This window comes from Henckelia pumila, chromosome 4, assembly GCF_033568475.1.
Source record: "Henckelia pumila isolate YLH828 chromosome 4, ASM3356847v2, whole genome shotgun sequence".
NCBI lineage: Eukaryota > Viridiplantae > Streptophyta > Magnoliopsida > Lamiales > Gesneriaceae > Henckelia > Henckelia pumila.
In genome coordinates, this window is record NC_133123.1 from 123,171,256 (window position 1) to 123,186,030 (window position 14,775).

Consider the following 14,775-nt stretch of genomic DNA (forward strand, 5'->3'; position numbering starts at 1 on the left):
GTGTTTTAAGAAATGGTTTCTTAGTAGCACATGCGATGTCACTATTTGATCTTCAAGATGTATTGCATAGTTATCGAATCTCGAACGACTCTCGATTTACCAATGGCTGTTGATTCGATCGGGATATATGGATGAAGGGACCGTACTGTACGCTAACCAAAATCTATTGGTTCTTGCAGGCACTATCAGTGATACCTAGGGAATCATGGGGCGATGTTGCTAGGCGCTCTTACCATGATTCGATGGGCAAGTCGGAAATTGTTGTTCCGAGTCACAAGGAGTTGTGAGCCCACGGCTAGCTGTATCCCTGAACCATTGAGGGTCACACAAGTAATGGATTTTTAATCCCCGTTGAGATAGTTAAATTTAAAGAATTAAATTTAATGAACAAAGAAGTAGGACTTCTTATATCAGAGTAGAGGAGTAAGATTTCCTAAAATGACATAGGGATGGACATTTTTGGAAATCACTGAATTCGGATTCAGAAAATTTATCTTGACTTTAAAAGATGCAGAAATGGTTTCTGTGCACATTGGTGAAATTGGTTTATCAATCTGAGTCACGATGAATTTTATATTAATTTCTGAACATGCGGGCTTTGCTTGTCAGGCTTGAACTTATGACTAATGGGTCTTAAGTTGTTAGCAGCCCACATTATAAATAAGTTATTGCAGTACAGAAATTACAGAACAGAGGCTCATAATTTCGAACACTAGGGTTTTTGAGACCTATAGTGGCCGCCCCCTCTCTGTGTTTTCTCTCTGAAATCCAGCCTGTGAATTTCGAATTTGCAGTCTAGTTTAACGGATCAAATTTGTTAATTCTCTTCGTTGAAACTTCTGATAGATTTTCTAGTGCAATCTATCAGAGGGATTTGAATTCCGTTCGTGGACCTGATTGAAGAATTGTTCGTCCATCAGTTCCTGGGATATACAACAAGAGCAGAGTTATCTGTTGGTGTCCATAATCTCGTTTCGAGATTCAAGGTAAAAATTTAATTGTTATTTAATTTTTACACACACAATTTAATCGTAAAGTTTTGATACCCATGATATGGAATCGTTCCATATAAAATTTTATTTTTGGTCCGATCGAAAATTGTTTTTAATTGGTCCACGAGGCGTCGGATCGAATTGTTCGAGTCCGAAAATTTTAAAATTGATTTTTGGATAAATTTGAATTTTTGGAAAATTTATAAATTTTATCCGTTAAATCAGATTTTATGAAATTAATTATTTTTGGTACAATTGATGATAAGATATGATCTTATGAAAATATTGAGTAAAATATGATTTTATGTATAAAATTGAATTTTATATGTAAAATATGATTTTATTTGATAAAAAGATAAAATATGATTTTGTATGTAAAATAAGATTTTATATATGGAATATGATTTTATCCTTTTTAATTTAATTTCCATTGCATGTTATCCAATAAATTAAATTTGAATTAAATTTTATTGGATAAGGATGATCGATTGACATGAACAATTTTGTAGGTGTATGTTAGGGAATTTACATTTGTTTTTATTGTTGTTGGATTTATTAATGGGCCTGGTTTATGGCCCAATATGAATTGTCATATGTAATAAAAGTGGGTCTGGTTTATGGCCCGTTCCCACCCCTTAAAATGTATCCCCTACTTGTCATAGTTATTTATTGTAAATACATTATACTTAGTGGGAGATGAAGATTGGAAGCGTGGTGGGCCCAACAGACAATAAAGACTGAAGAAATGTAAATTGGAAGCACAATGTAATAGGATTGCATTGCATACTTGCATATCACCTAGGATTGGACTTAGACTCGTGATTGGCAACCACGGGTCGATTAGTAATGGAATCGATCATCCTAAAATATAATATATGATATTATCGTTGTATGCATGTTTAGACTAAATTGTATGAATCCCGCAAGCATACAAATTTTAAATGATAAGACAAATTTTCAAAATTAAAATCCCTCATTTTAAATATGATTTAAAATTGATATCAAAATTAAAAGGGAATTTAAATATTGTTTAAATGTTCCTACCTTCCATCAACGATCAATGTATGAGATGCTACCCGTGGATACGGTCCGGCTCATATTATTGTGGGGCCCGTTCGTCGGAAAGCTGTACATTGGATCGACACATGTTGTAAGTTGGGTGGAACTCCCATGGGATTTGCTCATATTATTGGGGATCCACATGGCGACCGTCCATCACAACTTAATATTGATGGGTCATCTTGACATGTCACAATAAACGGCGTCATATTATTGGGCCCTTATTGGACATGAGGTAAAAACGTGGAGGTTGCTTTGGAAGCAATTGGGCTTTACCTTTTGAAAATTATGGTTGGCTGATATTATTCGGGACCATAGTTTGTCAATTGGACTCCATGTTCCCACTAAGAAAAACAGTTTCCCGTTTTCACTAGAGGGTAGTGAAATCGTTAAAATAGTGGGAGTGAGATTCATAAAATAAATTTCGCCTATTTTATGTCTTAGTAAATTAATTAAACAATCACTGATTATTGTCTGTTTCTTTTCAGTATTTCATTAAGATGAATTCGCGCAATCCACTATTCTCTATTCTAGAACAAAATAAACTGACTGGCGCAAACTATACGGAATGGTTCCGTAAGTTGAAGATTGTCTTGACCTCGGAGAAGATGCTCTACGTGTTAGAAAAATCTCCTCCGAAGGAAGCACCAGCTGATATAAGTCCGGAAGAGCTGGCCAAAATTGATAAATGGTGGGACAATGATATCAAGGCCAAATGCTATATGCAAGCTTCGATGTCTGATGAACTCCAGAGGCAATTTGAGGATACCGTGAATGCTGCTGACATTCACGTACAACTCAAGGTACTTTTTGGGGCTCAATCGAGAGCTGAAAGGTTCGCTACTGTAAAAGAGTTAATGACGTGTCGCATGCGTGAAGGGACTTCGATCCGTGATCATGGGGTACGCGTGATTTGGCTCATTCAGAAGTTGGTAACGCTTGATTTGGTATTGGAGCATGAACTCAATGTGGACTTATTACTTCTTTCTCTTCCTTCATCGTTTGACGGTTTTGTGGTGAATTTCAATATGAACAAGATAGAGGCCTCCCTTGAAGAGATGGTCAATATGCTTGTAACTTATGAAGCCACTTTAAAGAAGGATAAACCGGTTCTCTTGGTAGGCTCCTCTTCTTCTGCTAAGAAGGGGCCAAGTACAAAGGGTAAGAAACGTTCTGCCCCATCCAAGAAAACCGGACCCGAGAAGAAGAACAAGACAAAGGCTTCAAACATGGAAAAGTCCAAGGATGTTTGCCATCACTGCAAGAAACCCGGTCATTGGAAACGTAACTGCAAGGAATATCTAGAGCAGTTGCGAACTGCGAAGGGTATGTTTTATATTGAAATAAATGTTTCACTTAATACTACTTCTTGGGTATTGGATACCGGATGTGGATCTCACATTTGCAATGATTTGCAGGTGATGACAAGAAGTCGCAAGCTTAGAATGGGTGAGACCCAGCTGAGGCTCAGAAATGGTTCCAGAGTTGAAGCCAAAGCTGTGGAAGACGTTTATTTAATATTGCAGAACGATTTTAAGTTACTTTTGAGAGATGTTTTATTTGTTCCAGACTTGATTAAAAATTATTTCTGTTTCTATGCTTGATAGAGATGGTTTTTCTTGCAATTTTGTGAATGGGATTTGCAATATTTACAAGAATGAATGTTTGATTGGAAATGGACAACTTGAAAACAATCTATATAACTTGAAATTAAAAGACGTTCCAATAAATTATGTTGATAAACCGGTAACAACGAACAAAAGGAAAATCGATAGTCAAAACCCGGCAAACCTTTGGCATGCTAGGCTAGGTCATATTTCCTCAAGGAGGATGAACAAGCTAGTGGGAGAGGGCATGTTTGATATGTCTGATATTAACTCTCTACCTACTTGTGAATCCTGCCTGAAAGGAAAAATGACTAAATCTCCATTCAAGGGGAAACCTGAGCGTAGTCAAAATCTGTTGGATTTGATCCATACAGATGTTTGTGGTCCATTTAGAATTGGTACTCAATTTGGCCACACCTACTTCATTACCTTTACTGATGATTATTCAAGGTATGGGTATTTATATTTAATGAAATAAAAGTCTGAAGCATTTGAAAAGTTCAAAGAATTCAAGGCTGAAGTGGAAAACAAACTAGGTAAAAGTATTAAAGCACTTCGATCGGATCGAGATGGAGAATACTTGAGTACCGAGTTTTTGAGCTATCTAAAAGAGAATGGGATTCTCTCTCAGTGGACTCCTCCTATGACACCTCAGCTGAATGGTGTATCGAAGCATCGTAATCGAACTTTGTTGGACATGGTTCGATCCATGATGAGCTTCACTGAGCTTCCACCTTCGTTTTGGGGCTACACGCTTGAAACGGCGGTGTTGTTGTTGAACAACGTCCACACCAAAGCAGTAGACAAAACACCATACGAGTTATGGAATGGCAAAGCTCCTAAGTATTCGTACTTGAGGATTTGGGGATGTCCTGCTTACGTAAAGCAGACAGTGGGAGATAAGTTGGATAGTCAATCGGATATTATTTCTATCATCCTATTGAAACAAAAGTGTTTGTTTCAAGGAATGGCACCTTCTTGGAGAAGGAGTTCTTATTGGATAAGAAAGGCGAGATGATGGAACTTGAAGAAATTCGAGAAGAACCCAAGATACAAAATAATGATCCTACACCTCAAGAACCATTGATGGACACGCCTATACCTAGAAGATCCGAGAGGACTTCTAGACCTCCTATTCGATATGGTCTTCTTCTTGAAGGGGATCAAGATGAACCCGACGTTGGATGTGATCCAAGAAACTTCAAGGAAGCAATTTCTGATGCGGATTCAAATTTATGGCTTGAAGCTATGCAGTCGGAAATAGATTCGATGCATACAAACCAAGTTTGGTCTTTAGTAGATCCTCCCGATGGAATTGTTCCAATAGGGTGTAAATGGATCTACAAGGGAAAGCTTGGGCCTGATGGTAAGGTATTGACCTACAAGGCACGATTGGTGGCGAAAGGTTATACTCAAAGACAAGGAGTTGACTATGATGAAACCTTTTCACCAGTTTCAATGTTCAAGTCCATAAGAATCCTTATTGTCATAGCTGCTTGGTATGACTATGAGATATGGCAAATGGATGTGATGACTGCATTTCTTAATGGAAACATTAAGGAAGAGATCTATATGATGCAGTTTGAGGGATACACATCCATGGGAAGCGAGCATAAGGTATGCAAGCTTCAGAGATCAATCTATGGTCTCAAACAAGCATCAAGAAGTTGGAACCAGAAATTTGATGAAACAATAAAGGATTTTGGTTTCATCAAGAACCCGGAGAAACCGTGCGTGTACAAGAAAGTAGTTAAGGATGCTGTGACATTCTTAGTACTTTATGTTGATGACATCTTACTCATTGGGAATGATGTAGGGATGTTGCAGTCAACAAAGATATGGTTATCAGGTAGATTCTCGATGAAGGATTTGGGTGAGGCATCCTATATTCTAGGGATACAGATCTATAGAGATAGATCTAAGAGAATGATAGGACTCACTCAATCAACTTACATCGAAACCATATTGAAAAGGTTTTCAATGGATGGGTCCAAGAGAAGACATCTACCTATGTGTCATGGAGTCTCTCTATCCAAGTCTATGTGTCCCAAGACTGACGAAGAGATAGAGAAAATGACACACATACCATATGCGTCAGCCATAGGGAGTATCATGTATGGGATGATATCCACTAGACCGGATGTGGCATTTGCTCTGAGTGTCACGAGCAGATATCAAGCCAATCCCGGTCAAATGCATTGGAAAGCCGTGAAGGACATTCTTAAGTACTTACGAAGGACTAAGAATATGTTCATGGTATATGGAGGAAAAGAACTGAAATTGGAAGGCTATACCGACTCTAGCTTCCAAAGTGACGTGGATGACACGAAGTCAACCTCTGGATTTGTATTCATGCTCAATGGCGGTGCTGTCTCTTGGAAGAGTTCCAAGCAGGACACCACAACGGATTCCACCACTGAGGCAGAATACATTGCGGCATCAGCTGCTGCTAAAGAGGCCGTTTGGATGAGGAATTTCGTCCAAGAGTTGGGCGTCATTCCTGAAGCTGTTGGTCCAGTCCCGGTATACTGTGACAAACAGGTGCCGTTGCTCAGGCAAAGGAACCAAGGTCTCATCAAAGATCCAAACACGTACTGAGGAAATACCACATCATCCGGGAGATCGTGGAAAGAGGAGACATCACTGTCGAGAGAGTGGCCTCTGCAGACAATATCGCTGATCCACTTACTAAGCCCTTTCCAGGACCATTATTTGACAAACATCGCGAAGCAATGGGACTGCGTATGTAAGGGCAAGTGGGAGATTGAAAGAGTGGGTGCCCGGTGAGCCAACTTGTGGCTAAGGGCTTTTATGACTCTATGTATAAACAATCTTTTGTTTAATATAATTTACACTTTTATAATGGCGTTTACTTTATATTTTATCATATTATTATGTTGTGACATACTATAAGATGTTTAGATGAAGACCTTGAATAAACTATAGTGTATGTAAGATGTGGTGGCACATGGGGATGGCTATCACGAAACACATCTTATAGTCACTGTATATTCTAAATAGTTCCTAGTCGATTGAGCCGTCCGTTAATAAGGATAAGGATCGCTCGAGATTGAGACTAGCATTTGCGATGCCGAGTACCACGTTTCATTGGTATGGAACATAGAGATGTTCAAAGCATGCAAATAGATATTCATACGATGAATGATCGAACTACCCTATCCGGACTTTCCAAGTGGTTATCACTTATCGAGTGGATAAAGTCCGCGGTTTTGGTTGTACACCATTAGTCCTTACTACTTGAAACATCATTGAGACTCTATATGCTAGTACTGTACTTTGACTCATTTACCGACTCTATTGGGGTCATCAGTTACGACACATATAGGAGTCGATGCTTTGTTGTCAAGGATTCACCACATACTTGCTAGTGTGGATATCCTATGCAATCTGAGGAGATATTAGTGTGACGAATCTCTGGCCAGAGTACATGATGTGTTTTAAGAAATGGTTTCTTAGTAGCACATGCGATGTCACTATTTGATCTTCAAGATGTATTGCATAGTTATCGAATCTCGAACGACTCTCGATTTACCAATGGTTGTTGATTCGATCGGGATATATGGATGAAGGGACCGTACTGTACGCTAACCAAAATCTATTGGTTCTTGCAGGCACTATCAGTGATACCTAGGGAATCATGGGGCGATGTTGCTAGGCGCTCTTACCATGATTCGATGGGCAAGTCCAAAATTGTTGTTCCGAGTCACAAGGAGTTGTGAGCCCACGGCTAGCTGTATCCCTGAACCATTGAGGGTCACACAAGTAATGGATTTTTAATCCCCGTTGAGATAGTTAAATTTACAGATTTAAATTTAATGAACAAAGAAGTAGGACTTCTTATATCAAAGTAGATGAGTAAAATTTCCTAAAATGACATAGGGATGGGCATTTTTGGAAATCACTGAATTCGGATTCAGAAAATTTATCTTGACTTTAAAAGATGCAGAAATGGTTTCTGTGCACATTGGTGAAATTGGTTTATCAATCTGAGTCACGATGAATTTTATATTAATTTCTGAACATGCGGGCTTTGCTTGTCAGGCTTGAACTTATGACTAATGGGCCCTAAGTTGTTAGCAGCTCACATTATAAATAAGTTATTGCAATACAAAAATTACAGAACAGAGGCTCATAATTTCGAACACTAGGGTTTTTGAGACCTATAGTGGCCGCCCCCTCTCTGTGTTTTCTCTCAGAAATCCAGCCTGTGAATTTCGAATTTGCAGTCTGGTTTAACGGATCAAATTCGTTAATTCTCTTCATAGAAACTTCTGATAGATTTTCTAGTGCAATCTATCAGAGGGATTCGAATTCCGTTCGTGGACCTGATTGAAGAATTGTTCGTCCATCAGTTCCTGGGATATACAACAAGAGCAGAGTTATCTGTTGGTGTCCATAATCTCGTTTCGAGATTCAAGGTAAAAATTTAATTGTTATTTAATTTTTACACACACAATTTAATCGTAAAGTTTTGATACCCATGATATGGAATCGTTCCATATAAAATTTTAAAACTTCCGCTGCACCGGGTATCAATTCTGATTGATCTGAACACCGTTTTCCTACACTTGACGAGTGTGGTTGCACCCAGAGGTTGATCCGTGCGGTGGCAGCACTCATGTGGCGCCGTTACTGAGCATGAATTTTCAGATGACCCTTTACCAGTCATCATGTTGCATGCATCATATTTATACGTGTACTCATGTTTATGTACTGGGCGTTAGCGCTCACGTCCTAGTTGTTATCTTGGACACCCTATTCCGGGCACCTACTATACTTGAACTAGCCTAGAGGTACGTACACATTGACTGAGATTGCCAGCGAGTATACATGTTTATATGTTGCATTTATTTGGCATTATTATATGGCATGATATATGATTTACCGTTTTCTATATTCATATATCATGTGCATATACACGTTGAGCCTATACCTTGATATACCTGATTATGGAGCCGCTCAGCTCTATACTCGATAGTTTGTCACTGAGAGTATCGCGACGGCGAGGACATTTATGTCTGACTACTCTGGTGTACTTGACGAGTGTGGTTGCACCCAGAGGTTGATCCGTGCGGTGGCAGCACTCATGTGGCGCCGGTACTGAGCATGACTTTTCAGATGACCCTTTACCAGTCATCATGTTGCATGCATCATATTTATACGTGTACTCATGTTTATGTACTGGGCGTTAGCGCTCACGTCCTAGTTGTTATCTTGGACACCCTATTCCATGGGGCAGGTCGCAGGATGGACGGAGCTGGGGGTTCAAAGAAGGATTAGGGAGCAGGCCTTGAGGAGTTAGTTATACAGCAGGATTCGATATAGCTGTATAAATGTTTACTTTTAAGTATTTCGATATGGTTGTATCACTACTGATGAATAAGCTTGACACTTTTATACTAAGCTGATATGTAATTTATGGTTATGTTTCCGCACGTTTTACTCTGTTAAGTTATTTTACTGTATTAAGTTTAATGCATGCTATTAGTTGTCAGTTAGTAGGTGATACCATGCAGGGTCACTACAGCTGGAGTGACGGTGCGAGGGTGAGCATAGGCGAGGGTGTAGCTCAAGTAGTTGTGAAGACGATGAGGTTGAGGCTGGCCAAAGATTAAGGAAGAAAAATATTTCTAAAGAAGGATGACGAAATATACAAGTCGATCTCTGAGTAAAAATTTTAAAAATCAAGATCTTGGCTATGGTTATGGAACTCAAACAATCGAGTTTTGAACCTGCGATTCAACTCGACTTGAGAGGGGGAGACTGGTCAGTGTACCCCATGAATAGGCCCATCACATGTTTAGGCACAATTGGAGTTCATAGCCAAGACACAAGGCCTGGGTTCAGGTCTAAGTGTTAAGATTGACCCATGGAGGTAGGTGGTTGAGGAAGGGACATGTTGGAGTTGGAGTGAGGGTGGGATATGGAGCTGAGGATGAGCCCAAGAGTGAAGGAGTAGAGGGAGGTGAGAAGGTGATGAGGTGAGGTATGGATGAGCCTAAGAGTCGAGGATGACGATGGCGGAGGAGAGTAGCTAGGCTATAGCATACCTGAGGTGGGTGAGCTCTTAGCCTAAGAGTCGTCTCAAGGACAAGACCTCTTAGCTTCAGTCTCGCCTCAAAGAAGAGCCTAAGAGTCGAGGATGACGATGGCGGAGGAGAGTAGCTAGGCTAGAGCATACCTGAGGTGGGTGAGCTCTTTGCCTAAGATTCATCTCAAGGGCAAGACAACTTAATTTCAGTCTCGCCTCAAGGGCGAGTCCCGGATGAACAAACATATGAATCTCACTCACGTGGTCTCATACGGAATGTGCATGGTCCCCTACCTTCTACTCTATAAATACCAGGTTTGCTCACTTTATTTGCAATTCATTACTTTCATTTTTGAGGGGCGCCCAAGCTCTCATCATCACTCATATATTTCCGACTCTGACTTGAGCGTCGGAGGGGCTACGCCGGGACACTCTCCCGGCCCCCTCTAACACTCTTTGCTTGGTTTCAGATTCGCCTACGGACTTGGAGCTTTGAGCTTAGGTTGGACTCGGGTCATCAAATTTTAGTGAGTATCAGACAATGTTCAGAAAACATATATATAACATTGAGATGAGCAATCTATGAAATATGTGAAGAATCGTTCGTGTTAACTTGAGGAAAGTTTACGTGGTTGCACTATTTTTTTCTTACTATGATTTTTATCCCAATGAGTTTTTTATAGTAAAGTTTTGAACGAGACAGTATAAAGACACATAATAAAACAGTCATTATATCACGATCATCATCACAAGAAGTGTTGAAAATAATCAAATTTTAATGTTAAAAGTTGAAAATTATTAAAGTTGAAAATTGAATATTAGTGTGCGATTATGTAAATGATTATGTTTTTATTTTTGAACTATTCTCAAATGAAGATCTATAAATAGGTCTTTTCATTTGTGTAAAAATACAAAATTGACATAACAAATTACATAAAATGTGAAGTTTGAAATATTTTAAGTTTTTAAAGTTTTACATTTTTATCATAAATTTTTATTTTTTTACAACAATTTGATATGTCTTCTTGCTACACTTCATCTCCTCGCTTTCACTCTTCCTCACCAGATTCGGTTCAATATTTTCCCACCACAAAACTATAAATAAAATTTGTAATAATAGAAGGGCTAAGGGGTATTTTAATGTAATGGAAACTTGTCCACGCTTTTATCCATAACACAAAAAACATACCAAGCAAATTCAAGATTTTTTTCCAACTCTAAATATCCGTATACACAAAGCAAATAATCACTCAAATATGATATCCATTAATTATCACATCCTACCTCCAAAAGTAAGCTTAGTATATAAATATATTTAAAATTTATAACGATTCATATGAATTTCAATTCTGACTTGAACTAAAAGGAACTTCAAGGAATTGTTGTATGAGATATCAACTAAAGTAATAATAAAAAGATTTAAGCTTGCCTTCAAATGACAAAATATAGCTGAAATATGATAATTCGATCAATGTTTAATATGTTCTCAAGAAGTTTGATGAGAAAACTTTACGATATGCTTTTTACTTCCGCTTCCTATCCAATGCGTGTATCCTCTTCAGTCTTCTCCTTCAATTACACTCAAATTTTTCCTTCAATATTTCCAGAATTCTCTTGTCCTTCCTCTTTCTTCTCTTGATCAGCAGATCGTGATTCTTAGTTATCAAAACGTGATTCCTCCTCCTATTTTTTGGCATAGCATTCTTTCCAGGGCATTGGTCATTCAAGTGATCAGAGTGTTACTTGAATCGGATGATACGTAGTCTGGCCAAGAACAGTCCCCTGTAGGATTGTTGTGACAACTTTAAATTTTTTTTGTTTGTTTATTTGGTGTTATACTTCTAGCCTAGATTGTAAATAAAAGAATAAAGATTAGCATTGACCGTAGAGTATTCTTTGGCTAATTGGACAACAGAGCAGACATGGATTTTGTATGACCCTCGAGAAATCAGGACTGCTAAATATCTCATCGATGATCGTATGTCGGCCTGTTCCTTTGGATGCCTCAATGAATTTCTTTACAACAATGCTTCCATATTTGTTAGTGGACAAGTAAACAAAAGACCCTCTCATGACATATATCATACTTTCTAGCATATTCTCCAACCCAAATCCTATAAGATGCAGCACCACATGACTCCTGAAACCGGATAAATGTTGGATCATTGGATTTTACAAGCAAATTTGCTAGTGGGATATGAAAAAGGGTGTATGCATACATACCCGAATCGATGTGTAGACAGGTATAATAAATTTAGCATTATTCCCCCGTAAATACACCTTTGGCCGCTCAGATTGAAGACATTTGACATGACCGCTTGCACAAGGCGGGATCCACTTTCGGTGTAGACAATTTTGAGCAAATGTTGGGCCACCAATGCAAGTATCGGCTGCGAAAAAACAAAAGTAGTGTTATATAACAGATTAAAAAAAACAGGATGAAATTCATTAACAAATACCTCGACTTCAGCAGGGAATACAATGCAATAATGGCGAATAATGGTAGAACCAATGGGGTGGTTGGTGAGAAAAACGAAGATCTTTTCGAGGGCCGATATCAGATAATTTAGTTGGATCCGTGTTGTGATACAATCGAGAAGTTTCAGCACGGACTGAGATCCCCAAGAGTCGAGACAGATAGCCATGAGTAAACCTGCATCAACAGTGATCAAGGAAACCACCTTGTTCATCTGTTCGTCTTCGCAAACAGCGAAAAATTTTTGAATGACCTTGCTACCGACCTCATCGATCATTAGCATACCTACGTTATCTTTCACTTCTAAAAAAATCATTTCGATGTCTTTCGGTATCATTTTTCCGAGTTTCTTAATTAAGAACTCAGAGCAGTGTGGATTCATAGCTTTCGAAATCAAGTTGACCTTAAAATCTTCTAAAGAAGAAACAGAGGTGAGATAATTAAAGTTTAAATTATATTTTAATACGATACAATGACGTTTTTATAATGAAAATATTGTGTTTGATATATACTTACATTAAATATTGTCATTGGTGTACTTGAAAGTTTTTTTAGAATAATAATTATATTGTCATTAATTGTCTTTGTGATCGTATTCTTTTTGTATTTAATTGTCGTCTTTCATTTTTCCGCGTAGGAGGAGAAGACATTGTGCAACTATAAATGAATTTCTAAAATTGTGACAATATTTAAAAAATAAATCAATAAATAAAGGTCTCATAAATTACAGTGTCCATATGCATATGTGATTGTGTAGAAAATATATTAAATGGAACATAAAAATTTAAATTTAAAAAATTAAAATATTTTAATTTAAATAAATACAAAAATTTGAGTGCAAATCCTAAATGATTAGCAATAGTTTGTAAATACAATAACATTTATTTATAAAATAAGGCAACAAAACTGATTAAAGTCAAGAAGTAAGATATTGTTTTCTTATTTTTGTCACTTCTAATTCTAAAATTTATATTATCGGGACATTTTTATTTTATTTTTCTGTAAATTTAAATTAATAATGCAATTGAGATTGAATACATATTTTGTTTGAAATAGAGATTTTTTTTTTATTTTCAATGAGTACATATCACACAGAAAATTCTCATTATAACAACCTCATGAATACAACAAATGGAATTATGTATTTATTAAAATGTAATTGGATTGTGTCATGATTGTCACTCATAACTTTAAAATTTCACATCCTAGTCGTAGATTGGGTATAAGCCTAAACTCAACAATAAATAAAATTAATAATAACACTTTTTATATTTTAGAAACTATCTAAACACAATTATATTTTCAAATTAAATAAATTCTCATATTTGAAATTTGGGTAAAAGCATAAAATAAAGAATAAAATAGTGTGAAAGCATTAAAAGAGAAATAAATTTAATTAATAACAACATCGCACTAAATTTTTGAAAAAATGAAAATGCTATTTTATTTTCAAATTTAATAAAATACTGAAATTTGAAATTTCTAACAACTATGTTATACGAAACTGATTGATAGGAATAAATCTATTAATTTGTTATTCTCATAACATTTTTTGGTTAAATTTAAAATTAGAGAACATAAATCAAATTTTACGATCCACAAACCTTCATCCAAAAATTAAAATTAAAATTAAAATTATTAAAATTTATAAAAGTAATTAAAATTCGAAGTCATAACACATTTGCAGCTCCAAAAGGACAAATAATCTGAGAAGTAAATTTTAGAATATAATATAAAGAATAATATATGTCACATAAGTGATATTAAACCATGAAAATCATAATAAACCCAAGAATGGACATGCATATGCATAGAGATCATTTAATACAAACCAGTGTGGAAATAATTGATAGCTTGGGACTTGGGTTTCATTGTTTATAGGGGTGAACATATTGGGGCTCAATCTAAAACGAATAGTAGAAATTGCAACATATCAAATTTGACGACGGGTAATTGAGCGCGCTAACGAAAACAATTTTGTTCAGTATGTAACACGACAAAGTAAGACGATTCCTATGGAAAATAATAAACATACAAATACGTAAACATAAAACTCAATTCCAGTCTTAATCGAAAATTGTACATATAGAAATTGGTACAGATTTATAAATTAAAAAGATAAAATGTGAGCATTATAGTGCTGGAGAGGATAACGAAAAATGCACTTGATATCCAAAATCATAAAATACATGCATAGAGCATTTGATTGCTTCTTAAATTTTTTAAAAACTACGTTAATGAAAAATGAAAAAAAATAATTGTTACTGGTTAAGAAACATATATTTGAGAATAATATACATATTTTATTCTAATCAAAATTTTCTTATCCAATTTTTAATGTAGGGGAAGAATTCAATAAATGTAGGAGAAGAATTCAATAAATGAGCAATTTATTTAAAACACTAAATACTTCGATAAAGAAACAACAAAAAAAAATTAAAAATTGACATGAGCAATTTATTTTTACACTAAATGATTCCAATAAAAAACATAATGGTAGGAAACATAAATGGTTACTGGTTAGGAAACATATATTTGAGAATGAAATATTTTTTTTTAAAATCAATTTTTTTATCCGATTTTCAATGT

The 14,775-nt window shown here is 36.4% G+C and overlaps 1 protein-coding gene across 1 annotated transcript; it reads right to left on the bottom strand.

Moving 5' to 3' along the window:
- Nucleotides 1–11,193: 11,193 nt before the first annotated feature.
- On the bottom strand, nt 11,194–12,541 carry LOC140894321 (pumilio homolog 11-like). Its single transcript, XM_073302804.1, has 4 exons — nt 12,170–12,541; nt 11,934–12,100; nt 11,594–11,850; nt 11,194–11,492 (listed from the first exon to the last, which is right to left on the bottom strand). Exons 1-4 carry the CDS (start codon nt 12,521–12,523, stop codon nt 11,434–11,436), a joined length of 837 nt encoding a protein of 278 aa, XP_073158905.1. The 5' UTR covers nt 12,524–12,541; the 3' UTR covers nt 11,194–11,433.
- Between the last annotated feature and the right edge of the window lie 2,234 nt (nt 12,542–14,775).